Raw genomic sequence first — 27,706 nt, 5'->3', positions numbered from 1 at the left:
GGGGTGGGCTCCCAAAGGTTAAATATTTAATTGGTAAACTTTGAATATTTCATGCGGGTGATGTAAGCGACAGTGGCCACATGCGTCTCTGCCCTCGACATCTGAAGCGATTTCTCCCTTTTTCTGCGCTTAAAAGACGTGTCTAGGAAACCCCCGCAGAGTGCGGTGCTTCAGCCCTCCAAGTCAGATCAAATTCGACGCGATTTCACTGGTTTCACTGAAAAGGTTGTCAAACTAGTGCACACTTTATTTTTTATTGTTGGCTGGGGGGTTAGATCAAGATACTGAACGGTATAGTTAAGAAATACAGAATTAAATACATAATAATGTTTCATATAGGCTATATCCAGATAAACATTTCTGTTAAGCCTCTAGGAGTCAATGTAGCCATTAACTCTGGCAATATAGTTGTTTTTTGTTTTGTTTTTTAAACAAAATCCAAGTTAATTCACTTTTATTTGTTGCTAAATGTTGGATGAAATGATTAATAAGACAAAGGTGGAGTTTGAAATCAAGATCAGAAATTGACAGATAACGGACGGGAGCCTTCAAACGCGCATCATCTGTCTGACTCGTCTCTGTTTCTCACTTATTTCAGATGCAATGCCAGCAATGCCTCGAGCACCCTTTTTGGAGATCATTCCTTTTAGAACGCGCTTACCTTCGTTTTTCTCTTCAGCAGGTGACTTGTAAACCCAAATATGATGTCTGAGTCGACGAAGATTGTCCCCAGCTCTATAAGGCTGGGGTTGGGCTTCCCGGCTCCGGGAGACCCTGGTGAGTTTGGCAAAGCCATGCGGGCTGCAAGTGTAGCCTAGAAAATATTCCGCCTTCCGGGAAACCTATTTGATTCGCATATCCATCTAATTCACGTGTCTCGTGCTCCCTGAAAAGATCCACAAGGTTTGTTAATCCGGACATTCAGTGGTTCACGTTGAGCGCTCGCAAGTGTGCGTAAAATACCCTCTCAGATTTCCAGAAGTCCGAGGGGAAGGAAGCAGTGCAATCCATCCGTTTTGAAAAAGGGCTTAATATCCACTGAAATACTTTTTTAAGACATCCTGAGGCTGCTCGCGCCCGATCTCTGAGTGCTGCCGCGGGTCTGAGAGCGAAGGAGCACCTTGTGCATCTGCTGCGCTCTGATCCTCAGCATCCCCCCCCCCCCCCTCTCTCTCTCTCCTTCTCAACCCTGTCTCCCTCTCACTCAGCCATCTCCTCTCCCCCTCTCTCTCTCTCCCTCTCCCTCTTTTCCTGTCAGACGCTGATGACCTGCTCTCCCACCCGATTTGCTGGTGGGTCGTTGTCATCCCCCGCACAGGGGTGTAAAACACAATGACAATCCTGGCCATAACCCCTAACGACATGATCCCTGTAATATTCCTATTATTCATGTTGGGACTTACAGTGCGTTTGTGGCACACAGTAATGACCTCATCATGGCTTATATGTTATTTCTATGCCTTATATAATGTTCTTATAATGTTCCTCCAGGTTGCACTGTAGATATGGTTATAGTGCAATTGTAGAATATCAAATGTGAGACCCTTGATCTCTTATTTCCTTCAATGATAATGACGATCATTTGGAACTATGGAACTGATCATATTTTTATTGATTTTAATATATTTTATTGCAGTTTATACCAAATTCAAACCGGTCAAATTTGGTTTTGAAATGACCAACACTGCAATAATCTCCTATATGACCTCTGAGTAACTTTTAAGCTGTTTTGCCGCTAAATAATGCACCTGATGTCGAAAATTCAGCAAGATCTCATTATTGCCGATCGATATTCGGTGAATCCGCTTCTTCAAGCAGACTGAGCCTCGCTATCCCACAGATTAAGAACGAGGCCGGTGGGAGGTTTCCACGGGATTCAGAGGGGCACACCATAGGCTGAACGAGCAGAATTTAAGAGGACCTAAATACATTTAACCAAGCATTTTGAAACGGGGAAAAACACAGTTGGAGAGACTCCACGGAATCTTCTGTCAGCTCAGTTTTAATTCATGATTTTGAACCAGTTTCCACTAAAGCAAAACAGAACAAAAAGAAATAGAAAGAAAAAGAAGAAACGCTAAATCAAAGCAGCAGGCAGAATCCAGAAAAAAAGACTTGATCATACATTTCCCATAATGCACCAGGGCAGTGTGTTTCGTTGAACACAAACACACCTGTCCCTACCTGCACGGTGAGTTATCGCATATTTGGAACCTCACGGTGCATAGCCTTTCTTAACGCGAGCCCAAACAGAGATAAACCAGATTTAATCATTATAGTTCCCTTTAATTTCTTCAGACTTTTGAGCGAAACGCGTTCAAACGTGGAGGAAACTTTGAGCAGCGGTTCCGCACCGATGAAGGCCGAGCTGCTCTCGGTGTGGTAGTATGTTTTTAACGTAACAAACTGTGGAAAATCCGGGGGAAGTCGTATTTTAGGTTGGATTATCCTTATAATCGTTTGCTATTCCGCGTCAAAAGAGGCTTTCTGATGTTAAATTCGTGGAGGGAGAATCTGTGTTTGACAAGGTAAAAGTCGCAAGGTCACTGGAACAGAAAAAAAACTTTTACAAGTTTTTATTTTCCAACAGGACGCATATGATTGAGATTTAGCGTCTAACTAAATGATGCTCTGACAGCTGAGCAGAGGGGGGTAAACAACAAATATTCTCGGGATGAATAAATTATTTTTTTGATCCGCACGCAACTAATCACTCCCGCTTGTACACACGCCCCTAACGCGCGCATGCAACACGCTTTTCGTGACGAGGGGGAGGCGTGCGTTGTCAGTGGAGCGATAATTGCAATCCATAGTAAAGATGATTTACCACGTCCGTCACCCCGCCAGCTCTTCCCGCTGGAGGAGGTCTGGTTCGGGTCTCTCTGGTCCGCTGATGAAATTCCAAGGACGGGGATCCCCTGGGACCGCGTGTGCTGCTACATCTGCTGCCCTTGCGCACGTACAGGGAAATCGCTCTGGGCATCTCATTAAAGCCTCTCTGTGTCTTATCCCCTGCCCGTGAGACCTCTGCAGCTTCTGCCTGTGCCACGGACAGGCTTTGTGAGAAACGTTTAGCAAATATTGATAGTTCTTGGCTCATGGTGGGGATCAAAGGAAGAGGGGGGCTGTCTAAAAAAAAAAAAAAAAAAAAAAAAAAGGAGAGGGGGTAATAAATGGTGCTCAGTGCGTTCATGAATCATTTATGCAATATAAAGTAGCTTGTTCCTTTGGAGAAAAAATAAAATAAATAAAATTTGGATTGGCAGGTTGTGAGTCCTTGGTTCAAGCTTGCCAAGAAAGTAAAAGATCTGAGAGTAGACCTGTAAGTTTAGGATTTGATCAGGGCATTTACTGACTAAAGTCTAAAAGCATTTAGATTTGGGCTAATAAGTGTTTAAATCGATGTTACAGAGAATAATATTTGCCTTAAACCACGTTTAAAGCACAAATAGATCATCCACGTTTAAGTATTTATCTACATTTAAATAAATCTTACCTTACCAGTAACATGTTACCTGGTTTGGTGGATTAAAGGGAAAATAGCAGATTTTAGTGAGTTTTCCACATTTACCACCGTGGCAGTTTTCAGTACTTTGGACAGCTACCATCCGTGCAGACTCTAAGGTCCGTCCGTCGCCCCACACACATACTCATCAGAGACAAATGGTTCTTTATTGACTTGTTTTAATCAGCACCTCTGAATACTAGCAACAGTATTAAAAAAAAAAAAAAAAAAAAAAGAAGTGTTACCGCAGCAGCAGAGCTGTTAAAAAAATTGTAAGTGTGCCAGCAGAATGAAATTACTGAATGCTGATGATTTTTACAGCTCCCCCACAGCTCCTGGACTGCAGTTATGATTGCAACACAAGGGGGCACAATTAGAAAAGGAGACACAGGCAGACATCAACCAAGCAGGGAGGCAGAGAAAATCACAGTTGTTCATAAAAGAGCCAAAACTTAGGGTCGTTCTCGGACGTTTCTTCTTTCTAAAGAGCCTCTCAGACACAGGCAGGTTTTCCAAAGGTAGCAGCATTGGTCTGACTGGTCAAGTGGTCCTAAACATTTCACAATTTTGTTAAAGAACTGTTGAACTGTTGAGAACCACTTAATCAGAGAGACTAGGCGCTTCTTCGGAATGAGGCCCGTGCTCGAAACGGTTTATTCCGCTAGTGGAAGAGAAACAACGCAGTTAGAATCTTGAGACGGTCTGTCGGGTAAAGGCACAAGAGAACGAATCACTGCTGTGGGTTTTCAGATCCGGAGCCTGATCCACACGAAGAAATCAAACAGTCAGAGTGCTCTGCGTCCGAGGGCTTACCTGGAGGAAGGTGACTTGTCCCCTTTCTGTGCTGTTTCTTGGTGTCATCCTGGCTCAGACTGAGTGACTGCAGAGTCTTAAGCTCTTTATATAGTTTTGGGGCTTGGTTGATACAAGCCTCTCATTCAGGCAGGAATGAGGCTCATGCTGGTCTAACCGGATGAGCTGGGTTCCACCGGCAACCTGGATCACGACTGGGCAGCCACCCTCAAGACAAAGATAGCAAATACCAGAAACTGCAACACAAGGAATTTTCATGTCACCTTACTTCGTCTTATTTGTGATTAAACTCTGATTTATCTGACAGTCAGACAGTAAGAGCTCACACAGAACGCGGTTACAGAAGATTAATGTTTGGGTTTCATGTAGTATTTCTCCTAAAGGCCTACTGCAGCCACAGTGAATCCAATTATTATTCAGAGCACATTTGAACATAGAATACAAAGGAGCACTGCACGCTAATAGAAATGACCTCAGACTATTGGGTAGATGTGCACTAATTCATACAGAAAAGTGGGCGAAATTATAAATAGTGTGAGAATCCTTGGGCAGGAGCAGTGGATGAACACTTTCATGCAGGTTTCACGCAACATCACAGCAATCACAGGAGACATTTCTTTGCAACAAAAGTTTTATTTCCTTTTAACATCAGAAACACACCTTCATGCATTTTTTTGTTTTGTTTTGTCGTTTGGATACGAGTGAACACTAGCAACAGAGTGAAGTTACAAGAAAAAACCCTCACGTGAAAAGGAAATCATAAAAACAGTCTTCCTCAAAGGCTGAAACATCATTTGATTAAGACATTCAAAATGCACATGAGGACAAAGTAACCGTGGCAGTTTGAGGTCTTTATCGGGCTCACACAATAGTCCGGACTTCCCCTTTCCATTTCAAAGTGAGAGATATGCGACGCTTCCAGCTCGACTGTCGGCACAAGAAACAGGCTGGATGGGTCTCTCTTTGTTAGACCTGTCGGTGCGGAGGGGAATGAAAACCCGTGCTTCAGGGTGGAAGACATTAACTTTGACTCAAGTGGACATCCCTCATTATAAAAACACAACCGTTTTTAAAGTTCACATTACAAATTCCAACTCTTGCTATAAAAATAAGCACAAAAATAACATCTAAATGTACCCTGTACTTCCAGACATCATCAACATACTGCCATAGAAAGGAAGAAGAAAATACTACTTTATAAAGTAGTGACATTTAGTCATTTAACTTTTTTTTTAAAACAAAGTTCACCATAAATTTGCTGATTAGGCAACAACAACAGTAATACACCAATGAGGGCATCTGATTAAAACATTCAGTACAGTGACACGTTTCCTCAAACACAGACTAGTGTATAATAATCAAACATATACATACGTCTGTCATATTTTGAGCATCATACAATCAAAGCAGAGGTTATACAGTTTGCTGTGCTATTAATAGAATTGGATGGGAAAACTGGATGTTAGGTGGCTTTAAGAAAAAAAAATGCTCGTGCAGATATTTAAAGAGAGTACAGTGCTACGAGGTTGGCTTGGCAGGAAAGAAGAGGACGGATCCCGTCGGTCGAGCTCACATCATCGGGGCGAACTCGATCACTCCGTCGCTCTGCCACCGAGACAAAAAAAAGGGACACGGGTTAACATGGCGGCGCGGCGGGTGCTGCAGCACGCGTTGCTCCTCACACACGAGCACTGTTACAAACACTTAGTGGAGCTCAGGCGCTCGCGGGCAGCAGAAGGTGACCAGATTTTATCTGATTCAGGTTTTGCAGAAAAAACTGGTCCTGAGATATGCTCAGCTTAAACCCCAATGCAACTGTCACCACTCAAAGCGGGCATGTCTGTTCTATCAGTCTGTTCATAGTTCTGTTGATTGACCGATTAGTTATTCATTGGTGCATGTTATTCTATGAAACCTGCCTGTAAGAACTCACCAATGCTTAATTGCAATCAAACGCTCACATGTGTTTTTAATGGAACGAACAGAAGCAAAGCAGACAATTCAAACAAGCTGGAGAATAATGTGCATTTGTGCTTGAGTAAACATGTAAGGGATTAAATTACAATCAAACGTTCTCCTTATCAGTTTTCTTAAATTTTTTTTTTTTACCATTATGTTTTCTGCTTTAATCTCACTTTGTCAATTGATAATAACCACTCGACCTCTTTGAGAATCTCTTTTAACCTGTGAGTTTCCTCTAAACTCTGGCCAAATTGTATTCAATGTGAATACGCATGTTTGCCTACATGTTTGAGACCGGGTGGCCAGTCCAAATGTAATCGTACACTCATGACGTGAATGGACGGATGGATGAGGAGCTGACTGAAATGTACATGAGGAGATGGGGGAGCCAAAGCAACCATGCTAATCTCGTCCGAAGTATGTTAAACGTGAAAAACAACATGCACCGTGTCTCGTTTACCCAATCGTCACCGTCGCCATCAAATTCGCCGAAAACTGGCGGATACTGAGCGAGACAAACAATTGAGGGGACCGGCTTTAGACAGAGACTTTCACTTGAATGTGAGCTTAAAGCTTCTGGCGGAAAATAAAAACAAGTGTTTACCGTTTGTGTACTGTTCAGGAGCTTGGTTAAAAGGGTCACCGCATCCGTTTGGCCGTTAGCCTGGGCCTGCGACAGGTGAAGAATGAGACCTTTTATTTTGGGAACTGAGCAGCGTTATTAAAGCGTGGCACGTCTCCTGAGGACCTACCACTTGAATTGCAGTATTTCCATCATAGCCTGGTTTATTCATGTCTGCCCCGGCGAGGCTCCAGACTTCCAGGCCCTCCACGTCCCCAGCGGCTGCCAGGCTGAGGCACACAAACAAACAGTGTTACTGCATGGCAGTAAAACCCTTCCAAAAATTTGGTATTGATCAAACAGACACTAGGGCGAAGTGCAGGTTATGCAAAGAGATTTATCAGAGATTTAACAGGAAGAAATCAATAATACTGGGCTTCGTGATCCACCGCTGTTTGTGTTTTATCTCAACACAAGCCATGTTTATCGCACCTTACGCAGGGTGTGTTCCTGAAACCGTAAAATTGGAACTGTCTTGACAAAACCTGTGTCTCGGGTAGGCGAACGACGGGGGCCATCCAGTGCGTCGTGCACTTTCCGACACCAGAGAATGGATCCAGAGCTATGCTGCCAGGGAGCATTCCTGCAGTTTGAGTAACAGCGGGACGACTGGTTGTACCTGTGTCAACTATGTAGGATGGTCACCGTGCACGGCTGAGCAGCCGAGAAACTTGTGACATTACACGCATCGTTTAAAGACTACCGTCTTTCTTTTTCTTTTTTCTTTTTTTTTTCCCCGTCCCGTCGTTTATCTCACCTGCACAGTTCGGTTCCTACTTCCACCAGCTCGTCCCTGGAGAAGTGGGCCCCAGTCTTTCTCAGAAGCTTCACAACTTCCTTCTTCCTGAGATGCCACACAAAGAAATTGTTTCATTTAAAAAAAAATATATATATATATATATATTTAATATACAATTACCATTAGTGTGTCGGTTAAAGTCAGACGAAACTGAAATCATCACTTCATAAAATAAACAAAAATAATTAAACGTACAGGCCGTTTAATGACAGCTTCAAAGTTCATTTATTTAAACTTTTTCATTCATATATATTCATTCATTCACATATATTCGGATATTGATTTTCCACTTCTCAATTTTGCCAATCGCCGAGTGACTCACTCTGGCTGTAGCCATCGTTTGGCAAGTAAGAACAAGTTCCTTATCCCCCGCAATAAACCGCCTGTGCGCGAGTCACCTGTTGTGACGGTCACAGGACAAAGCAGCAAACTAAAACGGCAGAAATTGCTCCCGCAGACCAAAACGGCGTAACTGTGCAATAGGCTAAATTTGTCAGCGTGGATTAAATTTGAGACGTAAGTGTTTGCGGGTACGCACAGCTACACCTAAAGAAACAATTAAATAGGACACAAAAGGCTTCCTTCGGAGTTTTTAGAAACCAGTATCTCTGTGTGAAACTGGGAGTGAGCAGGTAAGACTGGTTCAGAGGACACTCCCCACATTTGTTCTATAACCTCTCTTCCTCTGCGCTCTCTGCCTCTCCTTATATGGCCATCAGGACGCGGCGCAGCGTGAAATGTCGGTGGCATCGTGCATCAGACGTCCCGACAGCAACTCAAACCTCTGCTTCAATCTGCTGGTGTCATTTCCTTGACTCTATTAAAAGATAAGCCCTGGCTAGCCGGGCCGCACAGCGCTGCTGTAGGCGAGTGAAACGACGACAGGTGTTTGGGCCCCGGTGCCTCCCTCTGCTGCCACAAACGAAACAAGCCCACACTTGCACTGCCAACCGTCGAAATGGGACAACAGTCACTTGGCTCTGGCACGCGCTCACTGTTTTCCACCCTGAGGCTCAACCATCAGAAATATTAAGAGAGGCCGTCGTTCCCCAAAAGGCATTCAGAGCCAATAAATTATAAGAAATTAAAAAAAAAACAAAAAAAACAGCCGTGGTAAAAATAAACATTTGCTAAACTGTCAGATGAAAATTAACCTAATTAGTTTATAATTATTACCACGGCCTCTAAACTCTATTACAAGTCTCTCCCCTGGTTTCCAACCCCCCGTCTCTCTCCGACAGCCGCCGCTCCCTTCGTGTGTCATTTAACCAGATTCTCTACCTTGCAGCAGCTCATTTGATGAAGTTCCCTCTACAGCTGCTATTAACAACACTTTTTTCAGGAAACCACTCGGATGCCTGAGGGGAACAACAAAAGGTTGCCGGTTGCCCAGAGAGGGATTTGAAACGCAGCTTCATGAAGGGCAATAAAACTTCCACAGCCAGATAAAAACAAACATGCCGGCACTTAGTTCTTAGGGCTTTTAGTCTCACCTGGACTGCACAGCACTTTTAAGGGGAGTGAACCCATAACGATCTTTGGCGTAGACTGACGCTCCAAGACTCAGAAGGTACTGCACCACAGGAAGGTGGTCCTCACTGGCAGCAATGTGTAGCGGTGTACGGCCATCGTAGTCACCCAGACACAAGTTGGCGCCCTGTGAAAATGAAAAAAAAAAAACATCACTGTGTGTGTATGTGCTGGCGGTCACGTTAAACGCTATTTTTTCTTCCTGTTGAAACTCATTACAGAGCAAAATTAACAATGCCTCAGAGATCAGAGGGACATCAAGTCGAACATGCGGTGTTTTGTCCTGTTAAGTATTTTACAGACACTGGTTTTGTTAGTCGTCATTGTTGTCGTTCTTCATCTTTATTCCCCCGTCCGTGCCGCAGAAACTGAAGTGTGTAGTTCTGCCTTTTAGGCTGCTCAAAACAATTTCAAAAGAGAGGAGTGTTTCCACAGCCAAACTAAATGTTTTTAATAACGTAAAAGTACTTAGATGTGTCATAAAATATGAAGCAAATAACATAATGAATAAATGCCACACGTTTAAATGGGGTAGTCAAAGTTTTACACCAGCGCATAACTGACGCAACACAGACGTAAACCAGCTCCTGTACATATATTAACTCCTTTAATCCACTTCTTTAACCTTTGCTGTTAAGCAGCACCCACAGAACAAAAGTTAAAGATGACTGTTAAACAGAAAACTGCGCTAAACATTTACTGTGGCAGTGGATCCTGCAATCGATGTGTAGGATAAAACCCTGCATTTGTCTGTTGAAACTGTTGAGTAATCTAATGAGCAACCGCATAACAGTCAAGCCACATTCAAACATGTACATCTGACTGCCGGGACAACTCTAGGCCTGCCTTACCAGTCTAGCTGAAGACGTTTAGTTTGGCCGTTTGCCCGTGTGTTCTCTATACCTCCCTAACACGGGAAGAGAGACCTTGGGGATTTGGTGAGGATCCATCAAGGTGAAAGGATAACCTGGGTGCAGTAACCCTCCAAACCAAACACGACTTAAGTCAGGGGTTAGCGTTGATCTGCGGTGTAAATGTTTTGTGCTAAGCTGTGTTTAAAGCGTGCGCCGTGTTGCGTTTAGGAAGATTGATGCAGGCTAACAAGCCGTAATAATCTCAGCGTACGTTTAAAAAAGAAAAAAGAAAAAAACACTGCATTTTGACAAACAATCAGAAACTTTTTTTTATTATTATTGGTCGTGCACGTGTGTGGTAGAGGATTGTTTACCGTGTCTTTGAGGGCCTTTAAGGCCTCCAGGTCTCCGATCTTAGCAGCGGCGCATGCCAGCGGGGGAGTCAGGGCTTCACGAATGGCTTCCAGCTCCTTTGGAGGCGGCAGGTTTAAAAAGATCAGAAAAATGTAATTCCTCCGAGTGGGACATGACCGAATATGGAATCAAAGTGTTTTGTTAGTAGGTCAATGATGTGATTGTTAGTAAGGGTGGCCACTGTCGCCCTCACCTCCTTACAGCTGATGCTCAAACACTTGGCAATGACCTGAATGAAGAGGCTGTCGGTTAGACACGGCTTGGGTCCTTCAGTCATTTCACCTCGAAGGTTCCGAGCCATCATCTGGACAGTGTCACAAAGCAAGTTAGTGCATGTGCGTTCTCATTTTCACTGCTGCCGTCATCACGTGTCGACAAAGCCCCAAACCTTTTTCTTATCATCTAAACTGAGTTCTTTCTTGGACAACACGTAGGACAGTTTTGACAGAGAGGCCTCTGGAGTCATGTCACCTCCAGCTATCAGACCTGCCTGCATCAACACCTAGAAAGAACAGGGGAACAGGAAGTGACTTTGAATGACCCTCTAAACTGAGCAGAATTAAACACACAGTGGGCTTGGTCATGATTGACGTGAACTACCGTCCCAGTGGCGTAGGACGCAGACACCGTTCCCTTCAGACACTGGGTGCAGTTGATGATGATGATGCCGGAGTCGGTGGCCTTCTTCAGCTCAGCCAGCAGATCGGGACGGTTATTGGGGGCGTTGCCACTGCCGTAGGTCTCCAGGACCACCCCCTCAATGGGCTTCTGCAGGAAAGCCTTCACCTGCGCACAGATGCGAGCGCAGCTTCAGATCATAAATACCACAAATTTGTGACTGGCTGCTCAACGGCGTAGAGTCGAATTGAGAAATTAGTATTCCATGTTAATTTTCCTGCAGCCCCTCTCACTCCAATGCCTGAGACCATCCACTCTCCTAAAAGCCCATCTGGTGCTGTCTCTGCAACCAGTATCTCAGTCACTGGTTGGCTGCCTGGCACCGGGAGGCCCTAAACCACATCATTAGCCAAGGAATATGACTAGAACGGCAGATGACTGAAATGGCAGGAAGGAGAGCAATTAATCTGAAGGTGTTAGCAAGCATAAAGTCACTTGGCAACTCCACGGCAGTTACCATAAAATGTGAGAAGAAGGCGGCATTAAAAGTGCCAGGTTCAGTCAGTATTTTTTGATGTGATAAGCAGTTTGACAAGAAAGGTCTGATGCAGATTACCAATGAGGCTCCGATACAGCAGAGACCGCAGACGTACGAGAGCCTGGTGCCTAATCAAAGCGGCGCCTCATAAAGGCAGTTAAAGGGCGTAAGAAAGCCTTGATAGCAGAGTTGGGCAGCGGGAGCAGATTGAGACGGTAAAGTCACTCTCCCAGCAGCCTCTGGAGGGGGAGGTGCAGCTGAACGTTACAGTATCCGCCACCACTCCTCCCTCTTTACAGGGTGATTGGACATGCCCCATAAGTCCGTCTCATCTTTCTCCAGCCTGAGCTTTGATGGTAGTTTACATGAGCGGGGGAAGTAACAGAAGAGGGGTAATAGCGCAATTAAATTAAAGTTAACTATAGTTTATTGCGGTTCAACAAAACAACAGTCCGTTACCTTTGAAGAACATAAAGCTTTAAGTACATTTTAAGGCGATGATAGGAAACAATGTTTTTTTTTTTGTCTAGAATGTTTTGGACCATGCCTCCTTTCAGCACATTTGTACATTTGCATAAACAATAAAAACAAGGCTATTTTTCTTTTTCCTCCGGTGATTTTAAAACAGACAACACAACCTTTTGCAACTCAACTACCTTGCTAAATAATAGGACGTCACCACCCATCTGACATGGTGACCTATATTTATTTTCATATTAGATGAGAGTATGAAAGACCAATGAGCCTATAAACCTTTATTATTGGACATTTATTTTGAAATAAGCTAGAGGAACCTCTGAGAGGTTTATCTTTAATTGTTCCATTTTGTACTTTTCCACATCACAGGTTGGTTTCTTTTAATAGGATCAATCAACTTATCGATTTTTGTTATTTTGTTTTGTACACTTTAGGCAATGACTTTAGGATTGTTTGTTACGGATCACATGATTTGTGGCAACCAAGATGTGTTTTTCATAAGCCTTGCCAGCCCATTACCACCACAAGTCAAAATACAGCATTTCAAAATGAATTTGATTAGAAGATGCGTACCTACAATTATTCTGTGTCATAACACCAAGGATTAAAAAAGCATCCTCTGGACATTCTGCGAATCTGACAAAACCATGCTACAGAGAAACTTACGGTAGAGGCGGTGATTCCCGGGAACAGCCTGAGCAGGCCCACGTTGCGGTTCACCTTAGTGGTGACCTCAAACTTTGCTGTGGTGCTTGGCCTCCACACTGTGTTCCAGTTGACTAGAAGAAAGACAGAGAAAACACCTCCGTTAAAGGCCAAAAAGTGATTTGCATTCTGTATACGAAGAGCAGCATATAATGTCTGCCTTACCTGTAATATCAATTTCAGCCGTAGCCAGAGGAGCCAAGTTAGGAGAGGAGAATGCGCTGAAACTCCCGGCATCCACCTTGGTTGTGCGATTACCTCTGTAGAGTTTGTTGTAGAAATACAGGCAAACCTGAACAGGGAGAAAACACACAAGGGCAAATTACAAAATGGCCGTTGATGAAAATCAGTGTGCTCCTAGTGCTTGCCTTCAGTGGAGCGAAGCCAAACAGACACAACAGTTGTTATTCGCGTTCCAGTTAAGAGAAGTCACTTAGAAGTCGCTCAAGTGAGCATTTGTCATCTTTGCAAGCACTCACACATCTCTTGTTGACATGTTGAGCACAGCAGTTCATTTAGATATTCCATTCACTAACATAACAAAAGCTAGGAGATCGGCATCTCACATGTCAGTGATTCAGTGATACAGCCACTCCTAGCGCACCTCACTTGAAGCTAATTAATTAGGCATAACTAACAGACAACACAATATCATATATGTAGGTTACATGTAGACAAGTAGAACTTGGACTTCGCCTGCTTTTCCTCACCTCGGGGATGACATACTGGCCAGAAATTAGCAGCGCGCCCAGCAGGTTGTCTCTGCCGTCGTTCCTGAGCTCATAGATGGGCACCTGAGGACAGAGAGTGCCTCATCATCATCATCATCATCACACAGACTGTGCAGACGCTGTTCTTGCACTTGTTGGTTGGCGTCCTGAGGACAGCAGCCCTTACCTGGGAGCCGGTGAGAATGACTGGTTTGCCCAAGTGCTCACACATGAAGGACAAGGCAGAGGCCGTGTAGGCCATAGTGTCTGTGCCATGAAGGACCACAAAGCCGTCGTAGGTTTCATACTGTTCCTGTTATCGGACGAATAAGAAGAATAGTGGGGTTCTCCATTTAAATGGTAACACGCACACAGAATAATTCTTCTTAAAATATTACGCGCAGTACTTATTGAGGAATATTAAGATTAAGTGTCTACCGTTTAAAGGCAGAAATGATTTGGTGTTTATATGGATGTTAAAATCTAACATTTAAATACACCAGCAAGTACCTTAATGTCCTTCCCAATTTTGTCCCAGTCATCTGGGGTCATGTTAGAAGAGTCCAGCAAAGGGTCATACTCCAAGATAGTGTAGACTACCCTCTTTTTTTCCTTAGAGAGCCTGGGAGGTAAGAAAAGTGTTTATCTATAGATTCAATTCAATCATATTTACCACAAAATAAACAGAAAAACCAATCCATGATAAATCAGTGCTTTCAGCCACAGCAAGTGCAGACAATCACTACAAAACAGAGAATAGTTTAACAAATGCTTTTGATCTTCACTGTGACAAAAAGTTTTTTTTTTCCTGTTCATTGTGCACATCTAACAAAGTCAGATCCGGCTCCGATTCGAGTGGAGAGCTGATTTTATGGAAAAAGAGGGGACGGCTAAATGCGCTGACTTCGTGAAGTGAGACACAGTCTATTTAGCTAGGCCTTCTGTCTCAGCAGCAGGGTGCCAAAACCTGTTTCACACACACAAAGAATTTAGTAAGTGTAAAAGGGAGGGGTGCAGTCATACGGTTAGAGGGACGCACTTTGGAAATGAGGCATTTTCGTTTAACAAAATAAAGCTCCTCTGTTCTGAGGCTGAGCTAGACTACAGTGGACTGCTAAGCCAGGCAATTCTGAACGACATAATGTGGGGATGTATGTCTTGAGGGTTGTCTGGTGACTCATTCTAGGTTAGGCCAAAAGCCTGTGTTGTTTTTATTTTGACAGCAAATAATAGGGAGGGAGTTTTGCCTGTATGCATATTTATGTTGCCTCTAAGTAGAGTTTAACTCAGGCGGCCCACAGCCCCACCTGCGACACCCTGCGTAAGGCGGCGTGACCGAGTGAACAGCCATGGAAAGATTTTCTTTTTAATCTCCCTTTTAAAGAAACAGAGAGGGACTAACCCCCTCCCCCAACATTATCATAGGGCAGCCTTATGACACGGAGATAGGAGCTGAATGGAACAGCGGGTGGAAGAGGAGAGAGAGTGGTCCATCTAACCAGGGGTCCTACAGACAGTCTTCTAATTAGCCTTAAGTCTACACACGACCTCAGAACATATGTTGTTGATAATCTTGAAGGCAAAGTGCCGCAAGTAAACACTATTCAAATCGCCAATTATTCATCTATCTGGCAGTGTACCCGAAGGTGTAGCAAAGCTCCACATTAGCATACCCATGCTAAGATGCCTCATAGCTTAAGAATAATCAGTGCATGAGTGTGTGTATGTGTGTGTGTGTGTGTGTATGAGAGAAGTAGATTGGAGGTGGGGAGCAACCAGCCTTGTGGCGTTGCCGCTCAACATCACGTGAAGAAAGCTTTTCAATAAATCAATAAACTAATTCCCTCCACAGAAGTAAGTATTTGGCATATGCTAGGTAATGCTAGGCACATGAACAACAGTATAGCTGTTAAACATGCACGTGAGCTTTATTCAGTTCATACTGCGCAAAAATCAAATACTGAGACAGTAGTTAAAACCAACAGAATGGTGTAAAATGTTTATGACGCAGGTAGTGGTGTATCAGGAAGCTCTTGTGTCTCGGAAAGAGATCATGAAACACCCTCAACTCACTACTGTTAGGTGCATGAATGTCTTAACGTCACCGTACAGCCCAATTTTACAGCAGCAGTCAACACAACAGAGTGAGGAGGTAAGTACGGATAAAGAGATTGTTAATGAGCCTGGACAATTCTTACTCCACATACATTAGTACAGCTTTTAGAATCTAAAAGTCTAAGAAATGCTGCATGAGTGGGTTAGTTATTAAATCAGATAGATTGTTGTTCACATTAAACAAATGGAGAGAGATCAGAGATGCAAAAATATGTTCTCCAACTGGCCCGAAGGAAAATATCGACATGTGTTTCCTGTCTGGCAAGCACCTGGTCTTAAGGACAGCACCGACGTCAAACCACTCGCAAGCACAGCAAAGGCGCACACAATGCTACCAGTACTACCGCACCCGTGATACAGCAGGTCAGAATGGGAAGCTGGCTTCCTGTTAAAGCGACAAAGGAGGAAAACGATCTGTTTTTATTCGACGTCTGCTTTTTCTGATATGACACCGTATCTTGCCCTGGATGAAGATTTATGATTTTAAGATCGGCCGTGCTCGAATCTAGCAAACACTGCTGATACAAACATTTAATTGTGTATGAGATCAGAAGAATTTCTATCCAGTAACTAAAAGGCAGTCCTTAAATAAATACAAAATAAAGACTTAAAGATATTGGCAAAACACAAAGAGTTTATTCCATAAAACGGGGTTAAGAGCAGAAATATGTAAAATAAAGTTTTATATATGAGCTGACTGAGTCAAGTAGAGTTTTTGGTGCACTTACGGCAGGACCAGGGTGTTAGATCCATAGTGCTGAGCGATTTCGGTCTGCTTAGCATACTCCTCGTCATGGAACATGGCCAGTTTACGCAGGCTCTTCACAAAGGCATGGGGCTCTGGGGCAAGACCTGTGGGTCAGAAAAAAACAGAAACAGAGAAGGTTTATTATATTTCATAGCTTACTTCTGCAGGATTACTGATACTCAGTAGAAGAGCTGACCGACCATTGGCACAATATTAGTCTCATACTGAACCCTAGTGGTAAATGTAAGAAATTACATTGTTACAGTTGCTGACCATGCATCTAGTTAATCGAGTTAATCATTCCATGCCACTTCATGCCAAGTCTGTGAACATCATGAGGATAAAATGTATAGACGCACTTGTAAAATTATTATTGCCTCACAGTCATAACCCATAATAATGTTGCATAAACACATCAGATAATGCATCTAGGTATATTCTTATATATACCGAGTTAATCATTCCATGCCATGTGTGGGATTATCGTGAGCACAAAATGTGTAGATGCACTTTTAAAATTATTATGGCCACACAATCATAACCCAAATAATGCTACGTAAAAACACATACGAGTCCAAAGTAGAGTCATGTAGAGTCATGGAGGGCAAGCGATTCCCATAATAGCTCAGTTCCAATGGCGATCTTTAAACATAACAAATTAGACAGATCGCACACACACCGAAACATATGCACATGTTCAGGATAGAGACCCTTTATATTCTCATTAAGGCATTGTCATCTTAAACCATTTAATATCATATTTCAGATATTTCATATCTGAACAAGGCTACTGTAACATAAAACGGGTTACTGTGCTGGCTTAGTAAAGCTCTTCCTATAAAACAATAAAAAAACACAGACAGGGACAAGCTGCTTTGGAGGAGTTTTGATTCAGTCAGGTCTGAACCCAGCAGGAACTTTGTATATTATGTGGCATGGCTATAGACGCACCAGATCTTGCCCAATACCTCATGTCAACATGTGGTTATTCATTGCAAGAATCAAAGGTTGTGATCCAACTGTGTGATGGGGGGTTGGGGTGGGGAGAGGGTACAGTAAGGTACAGTAGCACCATTACTCTTTTCTTTTTCTAATTGTTCTTCCTTTTTCTTATTCTGTCTTCTTTTTTCTTTTTTCGTTTCTCTTTTTTCTTCTCTCTCTTTTGCTTTTCTTTTTTCTTCTCTGTCTCTTCTTTTTTTTTTCCTTTTTAGCACATTTGTCATTGTTCTCATTAAAGATTTACAAGCTTCCATTTAGTTTACTAGGCTGTCTCTTGTGCAGGTGGAGGAAACGACTTACTTATCACACTGATCCAACTTATTATTATTATTAGGCTAAATAAAGGTGGATCTATCCATCGCTGAAAAGATTGGTTCATTTTACATATGGATTCAGAAAGTTTGCACCGAGGTAGCTTCATATTGCTCAACTCTTCTCATCACAAAGCCTCAGCAGAGTGGGTAAACTAATGTGTGGGACTATTTTAGGATGCATGTGCCGATTGCTGTCACGCAGGATTTGCTCCAGGCGTCACGCGCACACTGACACGAGCCAACAACCTGCTAACGGTAAACCGGACTCCAGTGCCTGCTAAATACCACGCTGATCTCAGTAGACCAGAAACGTAACAGTGAGTCCCGTTAGCCATAGCTACCCTCAGGCGACTCTGTCATCCCGATGGTTCCTCCGGTGTTGATGACCAGGACTCGCGTCTCCGTGACGCACGGCGAAGGCTCGTTGAGGACGCAGCTCGACACCTTTCTCCTTCGGCATAGATGCATCCGATGAGAGCAAGCGTCTGCCCCGTCCGTCGTGTCACTCTTTGGCTGTGACAAAGCCCTGGTGAGGGATGTCACGTTTCTGGTTCTTGAATCCGCCATGATGACTTGAAAGTAGCGCCGCTGCTGCCTCTTTAAAAACACGCGCTTGTTGTGTATGATCACAACAAAGTTGTGCCCTGACTTTCAAGGCGGATTCTGAGGTCTTTTATAAGAAAAAGTAGCGGCCAACATAACCATGTGATGCATAAACTGAGGGCGGAACCACTTAAAAAAAAAAAAAAGTTGCACGTTTATTCTAATCTGTACAACTCCTCTTCCTCATCTCGGACCCTCTTCTGTTCTGTCCTTGAAACGCTCATGTGGACGGGGTCTGCTCTGACGTCAGCGGCGCGGGCGGGGCCTCGAGAGAGGCACGGTTGATCGGCATGTTGCAAAACACTGCAAACTAACTGTGAGGCTCAGTGCAGAGTCGATAAAAATACATTTAAGTCTCACTTGCTATGATAACAGCAATAACAAATGAATAATATTCTGAAATTTCGTATGCAACAGACTGAAACACTGTAGTATATTGTAGATTAAAGTTATTGCCTTTATAAACACCTGACCTCAAGCTGTTACTAGAGATTGCTGTCAAACAAAATGTGTTGTAACTTGTGTTCCGTATTGTTCTTAAATTCTCTAATGCTAGTTACAGTTGATTAGATTCGATTGATACTGTATTTATCCCGAGGGAAATTCAGCGTCTTGTAGCTTCATCGCATAGAATAGAATAATAACATATAATAACAATAATAACAATGATGATAACACCAGTCCTCATGTTGTTACTAGAGGTTGCTGCAAACAAAATTTTGTTGTAATGTGTCTGCAATGACAATTAAAGTTTTTAAATTATTAAATGTTATTGAATATTATTATTGATTAGATATATAGATTAGATAGATACTTTATTTATCCTGAGGGAAATTCTGTGTCCAGTATTTTCATCACATAGACTATAATAATAACATAATAATAATAGTGATGATAATAATAGTCTAGTTGGTTCCTCACAGAGAGTCATTGTATAGTCCTATGGCCTGATGGACAAACAACCTCCTCATCCTGTTCATGGAGCATGACAGAGACTGCAGCCTGTCACTTAACAAGCTTCTCCGCCCCAACTATGGTGTCGTGTAGAAGATGGTGGACATTGTTCATAATGGACCAGGGTTTGTTCAAGGTCCTTTCCTCTGCCACTCATGTCAGGGACTCCAGCTCTGCCCCTGCCACAGAACCGGCATCATTGTGTATCTGTTATCAGTTTGTCCAGGTGCGAGGCTCCCTTCTTCTTAGTGCTGCCTTTCGAGCACACGGCAGCATAAAAGAGGTTACTAGCTACAAAAGTCTGGTAGAACATGTCCAGCAGCTTGCGGGTGATATTAAGTCTGCGGTGCTCCGGTCCTGCCGACAATAGTTCCTGACGTGCAGTTCTTCAACCCGACATACAGAGGTCTCCCCAGTGAGTGTTATGGCCAAAACTTATTCCCAACAGCGGTCTGTCAAACAGTCAACAAAACACAGATTATTATGTATAATCATTTAAGTGTAAGTAGATCAATAATGGGGCCTCGTGCCTTGGAAGTGATGACTAATTTGCCTGAATGCTTGATGACTCACTCTCACATGTACTCATTATTCAATTTTGTACTTGCTGATGATTTTCTGGAAGACACAGGATAAATATAACCTGAGTTTCGGTTTGTAGATTCTTGCAAAATAAACCTGCTTATTGCACATATCTTAAAGTAACACATTAGGAATCCAGGCTGCATACCACAGTAAAAAAAATACTCCAGTAAAGATAAAACTTTTGCACCCAGAAAATTGTAATGCATCTAATGCACCATGATATCAAAATAAGTACAAAACATATGAAGTACTTTTATACCAATGGAGCTTGTCATCACCCAGGGTTTTTTTTTATTTCTATGCAAAAGCTATAGCTATAACCATGGGAAAAAAAAGTTTTATACACTTCAGTTCATATTACCTTTTGCAATGCTGCAAAACATAAAGCGGCCCATCACTTAAATTGGTATCCTACAGCACTTAAGAAGGATCATAGGCTTATATAAATTCATGTTGCACAGAAGGTCATATATAGTTATAGTTACAGCTATTTCATTTTGTGCATCTCTAGATAAGTATGCAGCTCAAAACTTTGTATCGCTTTATAAACTGCTACCTACTGCATAGACGTTGTGGGACAATCCAATGCTAACAGTGTATATTAGAAATTTATGACAAGAAACCTAACAAACGTCTGCCTTAAAGGTGCAATTTTTGTGCCTTGTCTAGAGGAGTAATTACAGAAGCACTGTTGATGCGTGTTTCTGTGGTATGTAGGCTGATATTTATGGCTGCACTTAGTCTTTTTACCTATTTTACCATTTTGTAATGAGGGAAAGCACTACCAATGATTATCTGTGTTTATGGTCAATCTTTTCTTATTTAGGGTGCGAACACACCAGACCAACATCAAAAAACTACCAGCGACAAAGTTTGTCTTGGTCTGGGCCTGCGTTCTGCACCAGCACGAGAGGTTGTAACTCACCTGGGACCAGAAAAGCTACTGTTCAACATTTGCACAGTGCAAATATTTGTCCACATTTTATTAATTACAAAATTATCTGTGAAATTGTCTATTTGGAGTATGTTGTCGTGGAGGTTCAAGTAACCCCTTAAGGGTTAATGGTGTTGTGGATAGTAAATGGACATGAGAATAAAAGGGGAAGTGAAAGGAAGAATCAATGAAAGTTCAGGCCATGTCTTTGGGCGAAAAGGGGAAGAAGTAATGCCAAGAAACCCAAAAAAAACTAACATGGCAAAATTCACTTTCCACTGAAATTAATCATTAAGCAACAGTTGGCAGACAGTCACAGTCAGCAACAGGATAAAACAATGGGTGGTAACAAGTGGGTGACAGTGGATAAACAACATGGCCAATTCCCGTCAGGGTTTAATCGCCGGCCACACATTATCTACGATTTCCCTAAAAATGTGGGCATAAGCAGCAATTTTAAAATTAAAAAAATAGATAAAAGAAAAAGGGAAAGTCTGCAGTACGATAAGACAAAGTGAAGAGAACAATTCATGAGATAAATGTACTATGAAAACTAAGAAGGCTGGGGAAACTTAAAATTTCAACTCGACGAATTACAATAAAACGTGTTGCAGATGTTACCTTGATTACTATAAACCTCTCTACCTTATTTCTCTTTTGTTTTTTTGTGACAGAAAAGACTGAAAAAAAATTGATCGGCGATCTGGTGAACGTGTCAGCCAACTTTTGCTTTCATTTACAGTCCTATTTCTAGCCAACTGGCAAATTTAAGTACGATAATTATTATTATTATTATACAATAATTAACAGTAGTTTCAGGGACTCCAAGATATAAAAGAGCAAATACATGATTGTTTTTATTTCGTCAATTCAGTGCCCGGCCCCATTGTGCCAAAACTCAGCAAAGCCAAGTACATAGAAGGCACAGACACAATTCCAATACATACAAAATGACCAGTACAAGGCAAAACCTGGCTTTCAGATTATATATCACGGACTGTTATCATGCCCCAGGTGTGCTTTTTTGAGCAACAGCCGGCGGGCACAATGTTATTGACCTGAAGTGTCCGTATGGAACTACGTCATCTGTGGGTCCAGTGGGTCCAAATGGACAGTTTGGATGTACATCCAGTTTCGTCCCTTCGTCACAGTTACGCTGTCGTAACGGCAGCATAACGTAACGAGCTAATCACTGTGCTAAATAGTCTGTTATATGCTAATCTTTTATGACGCTTACACAATTTAAATTAATGCAAATACACCACAACATACACAAAATTATTATTTTATTTTCATTTATTATACAAGTGCATTGTACTGTGTACAGCAACGTAATCACAATGACAAGTAACTGTTTAATCCCGAATTTCTTTCTCATTGTGAGTAGTTTTGGTCCCGAATGAGCAACACTCCTTCATAATCTACATTATAAACATTAACCCAACTTGCCTTTATGAAAAGAAAGCTTTCCAAAGAGGGCAATGTTTAGAGCATTCCAATGCAGGGGAGAGAGACCCTCCCCCTCAGAAGTTTGATCTCCTCTGATCTTTCTATCCTGATTTAGAGTATTTAGTAATTAGAAATACTGATTAGCACACAAATGTATGCAAATTCAAAATAATTCTCACAGTACACCTAAATGTACAGTATCTCTATCACGATATGTATTGCGTTATGAGCCATAACTCCATTATATTGTACTGTTGTTACAGCTGCTACGCTGAATGCATTAAGATTAAGATTAAGAAGCTTGGAAAACGCTGGAGTCTGTCCCTGATAGAAAGTAATCGCTACGCACGAGAAATCTGTTTCTTGAGTGATCTCACCGCTCCGTTTTCTGCTTCTTGTGCATTTTATTGCAGTCGACTTGCGGGATCTTTGGGAATCCTATAAAACCATCTCCACTTTGCTTGTCCCCTACTCTTCTGGCATCCTGGTAGTGTTGTGTCGTTCACGAATCATTCGGTTAAACGAACAAATCTTCTGAGTGAATGACCAGAATGGAATCACTTCATGAACTGATTCGTTCTTCTGTCAGTTCAGCTGAGCAGAGCTCAGCCGCAAGCGTATGGCCCGCACGCATTCTCTGGCTCTTGACTTGTCGTGAATCTTCAGCCAATGACCCAGCTAGCCGGCGGGTGCGGTTGACCAATGAGTGAATGTGATTCGTTGTTCAGAATGACGTCTATCCCTCCATAGAATCACTCAGTCTGCCCTGAGAGATTATCTGTTACCTCCTTTTTTTCCACCTGAAAGAGTGGTAGCAGGTCATCAGTAGCTCCGTGTTGCTTAGCTTATTAAAATGGTAAAAAAAATTCGATTTTTTTAAAACATAACACGTTGGACACTGTTTTGCCAACTTTTATCAGTTTGTTCACTGTAAGACCCAGGAAAATAGAACCCTGAATCTACTGTATACCAATTCAAAGGATGCATATAGTTCCACTGTCCTGCACCTGCTGGGACGATCTGGTCACAGCCTGGTCCCGTTAACACCTGAGTATGTTCCTGCAGTAAATATGTATAGCATTTTATAGTGGTTTTTCTTAGTCACTTTTGTCGTGATTTTTTTTTTACCTCAGTCTTTCATTGGAAGATTGTGCAGCAATGGTTTTTGTGAGCCTCAAATTTCTTCCACTTTTACTGCTACTTTCGTTACTGCTTGAAGCGGAGTGTTACGCACAGGGTAGCATGGCCGCCTGGAGCCAGGCCTGAAATCCCAGAGGAGTAACAGAGGAGACAGCGTGGTTGCAAGGCTGGAAAGAAAGTGACAAAGTGCAAAGAAGAGGAGATACAAACCTGCTGTTTCTGCAATCATCATGGGGAAGTTCGCTCTTGCAAACAAGACAGACGAACTGGCGGCAGTGATCAAGCTCAGAGGGAATTCCGTTTTCTGTTCTACAGAGACATGGCTGCACTCGCACATCCTGAACCACAGCATTGCAACACCTGACTTTTATCTGTGTGGGCGGACAGAGATTTGACTTCTAGCAGTAAAAAGAAGGGAGGACGAATTGCGCTGAATGAGCAGTGGTGCAATCCTGGACACATCTGTGTGAAAGAACATCTCTGTAGCGCAAACGTGGAACTGCTGGATGTAGGCTTGCATCACTATTATTTGCCGAGAGAGTTCATATCCGCCTTTGTGATCACCGTCTTCATCACCCCATTAGCCGAGGCCGAGGTAACCGCCAACACCATCAACACCACTATCTCCCGTCTGCAGATGCAGCAGCCAAACTCCTTTAAGGTGATCAATCGCAGCACCTTGGACACAACTCTTGACTGACTTCATCCAATATGTGGATTGCCACACCCATGACAAACCCTAGGCCTGCTGTATGCCAATGCCCGCAATGCATACAGCACGACTGCCTTCTCATCTGGAGATAGGGATGAGATGAAGAGGATACAGTGGCAACTCAAAGTCAAACTGAGGGAATGTAAGTATGCTCTTCATGAAGGTCCTGGAGAGATTTGTCCTGGCTCCGCTGAGACCCATGGTGGCCCCTTTTAACACCATTAAGGAGGCATTAAGGACTTAGCATTGACAGTATATATACTTTATATATACTAGGGCTTGTCGATAGGGTGCACAGAAAGTGGTCTTAATGAGTTTAATGGTTTTTATGCGCATAAAGCAGCCCATGAAGCTGAGTGTATTCAGCATATAGTCTGTTCTTATTCTTGTTAAAGGAGAAAATACATTTACAACCACTCAGTAAAGTATCCAATTACATAAAAGAGGAGAAAAACATGAAATGTTTTGGATGTAAATACTAAAGCATTAGTTTTTCCTGATGATTTTGAGTTATTAGGGGTCAATATCTCAAAAGTATAATAGCTGCACAGAAAATGTTTATACGTGTATATATATTTTGATATGGAGTACAAAACTAGGGGAGATAGTAAAGGAAAGGATGGTTATTGTCAGACATTATCCAACCTGAGGCTTCAACAAAAGTGCTCAGACTATTTTACAGCTCTCAGATATTAAATTTTTGTCTCAGCTTCGGAGCATTTCTCTGAACAGAATTAAAAGTCTCATAAGTGTTGTTTCAGTTCAAGTCCACAACGATGAGTCATTTGTGCCCCTTATAACGAAACCAGTTCTGTTTCAAGGTCACAGCTTTGGGGAGGAGTGGAGCTGGCTGGTCTGGGATGAGCAGAGAATTACGTACTTGTGCACATACACATATGACAATGCATATCTATTCAGACCTGTAATTCATGTCCTTTTCACATAGCTTTAGATAATCAATCATTTTCATTTCTTAACTATTCATGGTTTCATGATGACTGAGTCACGTTAATACAAATGAGTACCGGCTCTAATGCTGCTACTGTCCCTAACACGTTTCTATTTAGATTATTTGTCAGGATATTTTGTTATTATGGTCCCTGTGATTATCTCTCTGTCTCTGCCTCTCCCCCAGCCCCCGACCCATACCTCACACAACTAGTATAGGTCCCCAAATCTGGTTTTAACTAAGGGTTCCTCCCATTAGTGTGGGACGACCTTGAGGACTTCTACGTGGTGTTCACTGATAATATAGTGGGCTGATCTGGACAAGAAATGCCAGCACTGAATTTTTGTCCCAGCCCACCTTTGCATAACAGTGAGTTCCTTTAGCCATAGCTACCTTCAGCTGATTCTGTCATCCCGATGGTTCCTCCGGTGTTGATGACCACGACTCGCGTCTCCGGGCCGGATACCCCACCCGACTCGAGGCCCAAGATCGACAGCCTTCTCCTTCTGCTCGGGTGCATATTGGCACGCCATTCAGGGCTAATGTCTTCCGTCTTTGGCACTGACAAAGTCGGGACGAGGAGTGTCATGCCGCTGGATTTTGAATTAGCCATGATGACTTAAAATCAGAGCCGCTGCTGCCCCTTGTTGTGTGTGATCGCAAAACTGCGGTGTCCCGACTTCAAGGCAGCTCCTGAGATCTTATATGGGGAAAAGCAGCTTCCATCATAGCCATGTGATGAATAAGCTGAGGGCGGAACCATTTTTTTTTCGCACATTTATCTCACTCTATAACTCCTCTTATACATTACGGACCCTCTTTCGCTTTCGTTCTTGAGATGCTGATGCTGATGCTGATGACTGGGACCCGCTCTGACGTCAGCGACATGGGCGTGGCCTCACGCTCCATCGACACGTTGCAAAACTGCAAACTCACAGTGTGGCGCATTGCAGAGTGGCTAATAATACGTTTAAATCCTAATCACTATAATAACAGCAATAACAAACAAATAATATTCTGAAATTCTGTACCTTGTGTCAAATGCCATCTGTGAAATACTGCAGTATATTTATAGATTATAGATGGCACAGAGATTTTATTGTCTATTTATAGATATATTAATATCCTATTTTAGATTACAAAAACATATTTTAATATATTTATTACCTTTATAAAACACCTGACCTGAAGCTGTTACTAGAGATTGCTGCCAAACGAGCATTAGTGTTCCTTCAGCTGCCTTTTCACAGTCATGGGGGAAAAGCTGTGCTTGAGTCTGTTGGTGCGAGCCCTCATGACTCTGAGTCTACCAGAGGGAAGGCTGCTGATCAGGGAGTGTCCTGGGTGAGTAGGCTCCCTACGGATCTTTGAGGCCCTTCGGAGGAGACGACTCGAGTAGATCTTGTCCAGATGTGGGAGTGGGGAGCCTAAAATCCACTCGCCCATCTTGAAGAGCCGCTGCAGCTGTTTTTTCTACACGCACGCTCTCTACGGTAAAAGTTCTTCGGGGGCAGTGGAGGGAGTTTGTTCTTCATTAGCATTCTCAGAAAAAAGAGACACTTCTGTGCCTTTTTAATAATGTGGGGTGGTGTTCACAGTCCAGCCCTAGTCCTCTGAGATGTGCAGACCGGGGAACTTAAAGTCTGTGACCCGCTCCACCACCTGTCCGTTGATGCTTCCTGTAATCAATGATGATTTCTTTGGTGGTTGTCACTGCACCAGACCACTAGTTGTTGGACCTCCTCCCTGTATGGAGCCTCATTGCCTCCGCTAGTCAGTCCCACGATGGTCGTCTCATCAGATCAAATTTGATGAGGGTGTTAGTGTCTCTGGTGGGACATGGGACACGGCCCTGTGGCACACTGTTATTGAGGACGCTGGTGGAGGATGTGTGGGATCTGTCTGTCAAGAAGTCCATGATCCATCGACAGAGGGGAGTTCCAAGCTGTAGTTTGTGCAGTTTGTTGACCAGTCGGCTGAGGCTGATGGAGTTGAATGCATCCTAGTGTATGTGTTTGAGGTGTTCGGGTGACTGAGGACAGTGTGGAGGGCTATGGACATGGCATCATCTGTTGATCTGTTGTACCTGTGGGAAAACTGATGTTGGTCAAGGTCAGGTGGACTCTGGGTCTGGGTATGTGGCAACACCAGTCTTTCCATGCATTTCATTATGACTGGTGTCAGGGCTACAAGTCAGCAATCATTCTGAAGTATAATGGAGGAGGTTTTGGGCACAGGGACTGTAGTAGAGTATAGTACTCCATCTGGTCCTGGCCCTTTCTTGGTGTCTATGCCCCACAGCACCCGCAGTACCTGTATTGCTGAAGGACGAGGGGCCGATCTTGTTCCAGTGGTGTTAACATTATGCAGCCTGCCTGTGTGCTGTCCTCTTCAAATCATGCAAAAAAGGTGTAGTAGAGAGGTGTGGACAGGGGAGGGGAAGTTATGGCACTTCTTGTAATCCGTAATGTTCTGGATGTCTTGCCACATTAAGCGGCAGTTGTTTCCTCTGAAGTTGGCCTCTTTCTGCTCTTTGTATTTTACCATTGCAGCCTGGATGTCTCTGTTCAGGTCTACTCTAGCCTTCCTATAGGCCTCCCTGTCTCCTGACCTCAGGGCTGAATCCCTGGGCTACAGCAGAGCTCTGACCGTGGAGT

At 43.0% G+C, this 27,706-nt stretch overlaps 2 protein-coding genes and 1 long non-coding RNA gene across 6 annotated transcripts in view; all 3 read right to left on the bottom strand.

Annotated features, from left to right (window-relative positions):
* Positions 1–1,103, bottom strand: part of kif26ab (kinesin family member 26Ab) — a 63,535-nt gene extending 62,432 nt beyond the window's left edge. The window contains exon 1 of the mRNA XM_047610975.1: positions 662–1,103. Coding sequence (XP_047466931.1) covers positions 662–796 — 135 coding nt within the window. The 5' untranslated portion in view covers positions 797–1,103. The remainder of the gene's footprint in view (positions 1–661) is intronic.
* A 2,550-nt stretch (positions 1,104–3,653) lies between these two features.
* LOC125023855 lies at positions 3,654–4,613 on the bottom strand. The gene is made up of 2 exons (XR_007114670.1): positions 4,319–4,613; positions 3,654–4,166 (listed from the first exon to the last, which is right to left on the bottom strand). It is a non-coding gene; the product is annotated as an uncharacterized LOC125023855 (long non-coding RNA).
* A 771-nt stretch (positions 4,614–5,384) lies between these two features.
* Positions 5,385–18,557, bottom strand: aspg (asparaginase homolog (S. cerevisiae)). Of its 4 annotated transcripts, none has more exons than XM_047611086.1 (18): positions 18,065–18,557; positions 16,391–16,514; positions 16,012–16,047; positions 14,058–14,169; positions 13,735–13,860; positions 13,548–13,631; positions 13,003–13,129; positions 12,799–12,911; positions 11,100–11,285; positions 10,888–11,001; positions 10,693–10,803; positions 10,460–10,555; positions 9,195–9,358; positions 7,660–7,746; positions 7,033–7,132; positions 6,885–6,950; positions 6,741–6,785; positions 5,385–5,923 (listed from the first exon to the last, which is right to left on the bottom strand). In XM_047611086.1, exons 1-18 carry the CDS (start codon positions 18,288–18,290, stop codon positions 5,888–5,890), a joined length of 1,953 nt encoding a protein of 650 aa, XP_047467042.1. In that variant the 5' UTR covers positions 18,291–18,557; the 3' UTR covers positions 5,385–5,887. The 4 variants fall into 4 exon arrangements, with proteins under 4 accessions (XP_047467042.1, XP_047467046.1, XP_047467044.1 ...); XM_047611090.1 differs by having other exon boundaries at positions 16,981–18,209; XM_047611088.1 differs by lacking the exon at positions 16,012–16,047 and having other exon boundaries at positions 18,065–18,552.
* Between the last annotated feature and the right edge of the window lie 9,149 nt (positions 18,558–27,706).

This window comes from Mugil cephalus, chromosome 17, assembly GCF_022458985.1.
Source record: "Mugil cephalus isolate CIBA_MC_2020 chromosome 17, CIBA_Mcephalus_1.1, whole genome shotgun sequence".
Lineage (NCBI taxonomy): Eukaryota > Metazoa > Chordata > Actinopteri > Mugiliformes > Mugilidae > Mugil > Mugil cephalus.
This window is presented reverse-complemented; position numbering and strand designations above follow the sequence as displayed.

Coding starts and splice junctions, on each gene's coding strand:
- aspg (XM_047611086.1), bottom strand. CDS start 18,290: ATGGCGGATTCAAGAACCAGAAACGTGACATCCCTCACCAGGGCTTTG. Junction 16,515..18,064: donor GATGACAGAGTCGCCTGAGG/GTAGCTATGGCT, acceptor TCTGACCCACAG/GTCTTGCCCCAGAGCCCCAT. Junction 7,747..9,194: donor AAAAGTGCTGTGCAGTCCAG/GTGAGACTAAAA, acceptor GTGGCATCTCAG/GAAGAAGGAAGTTGTGAAGC.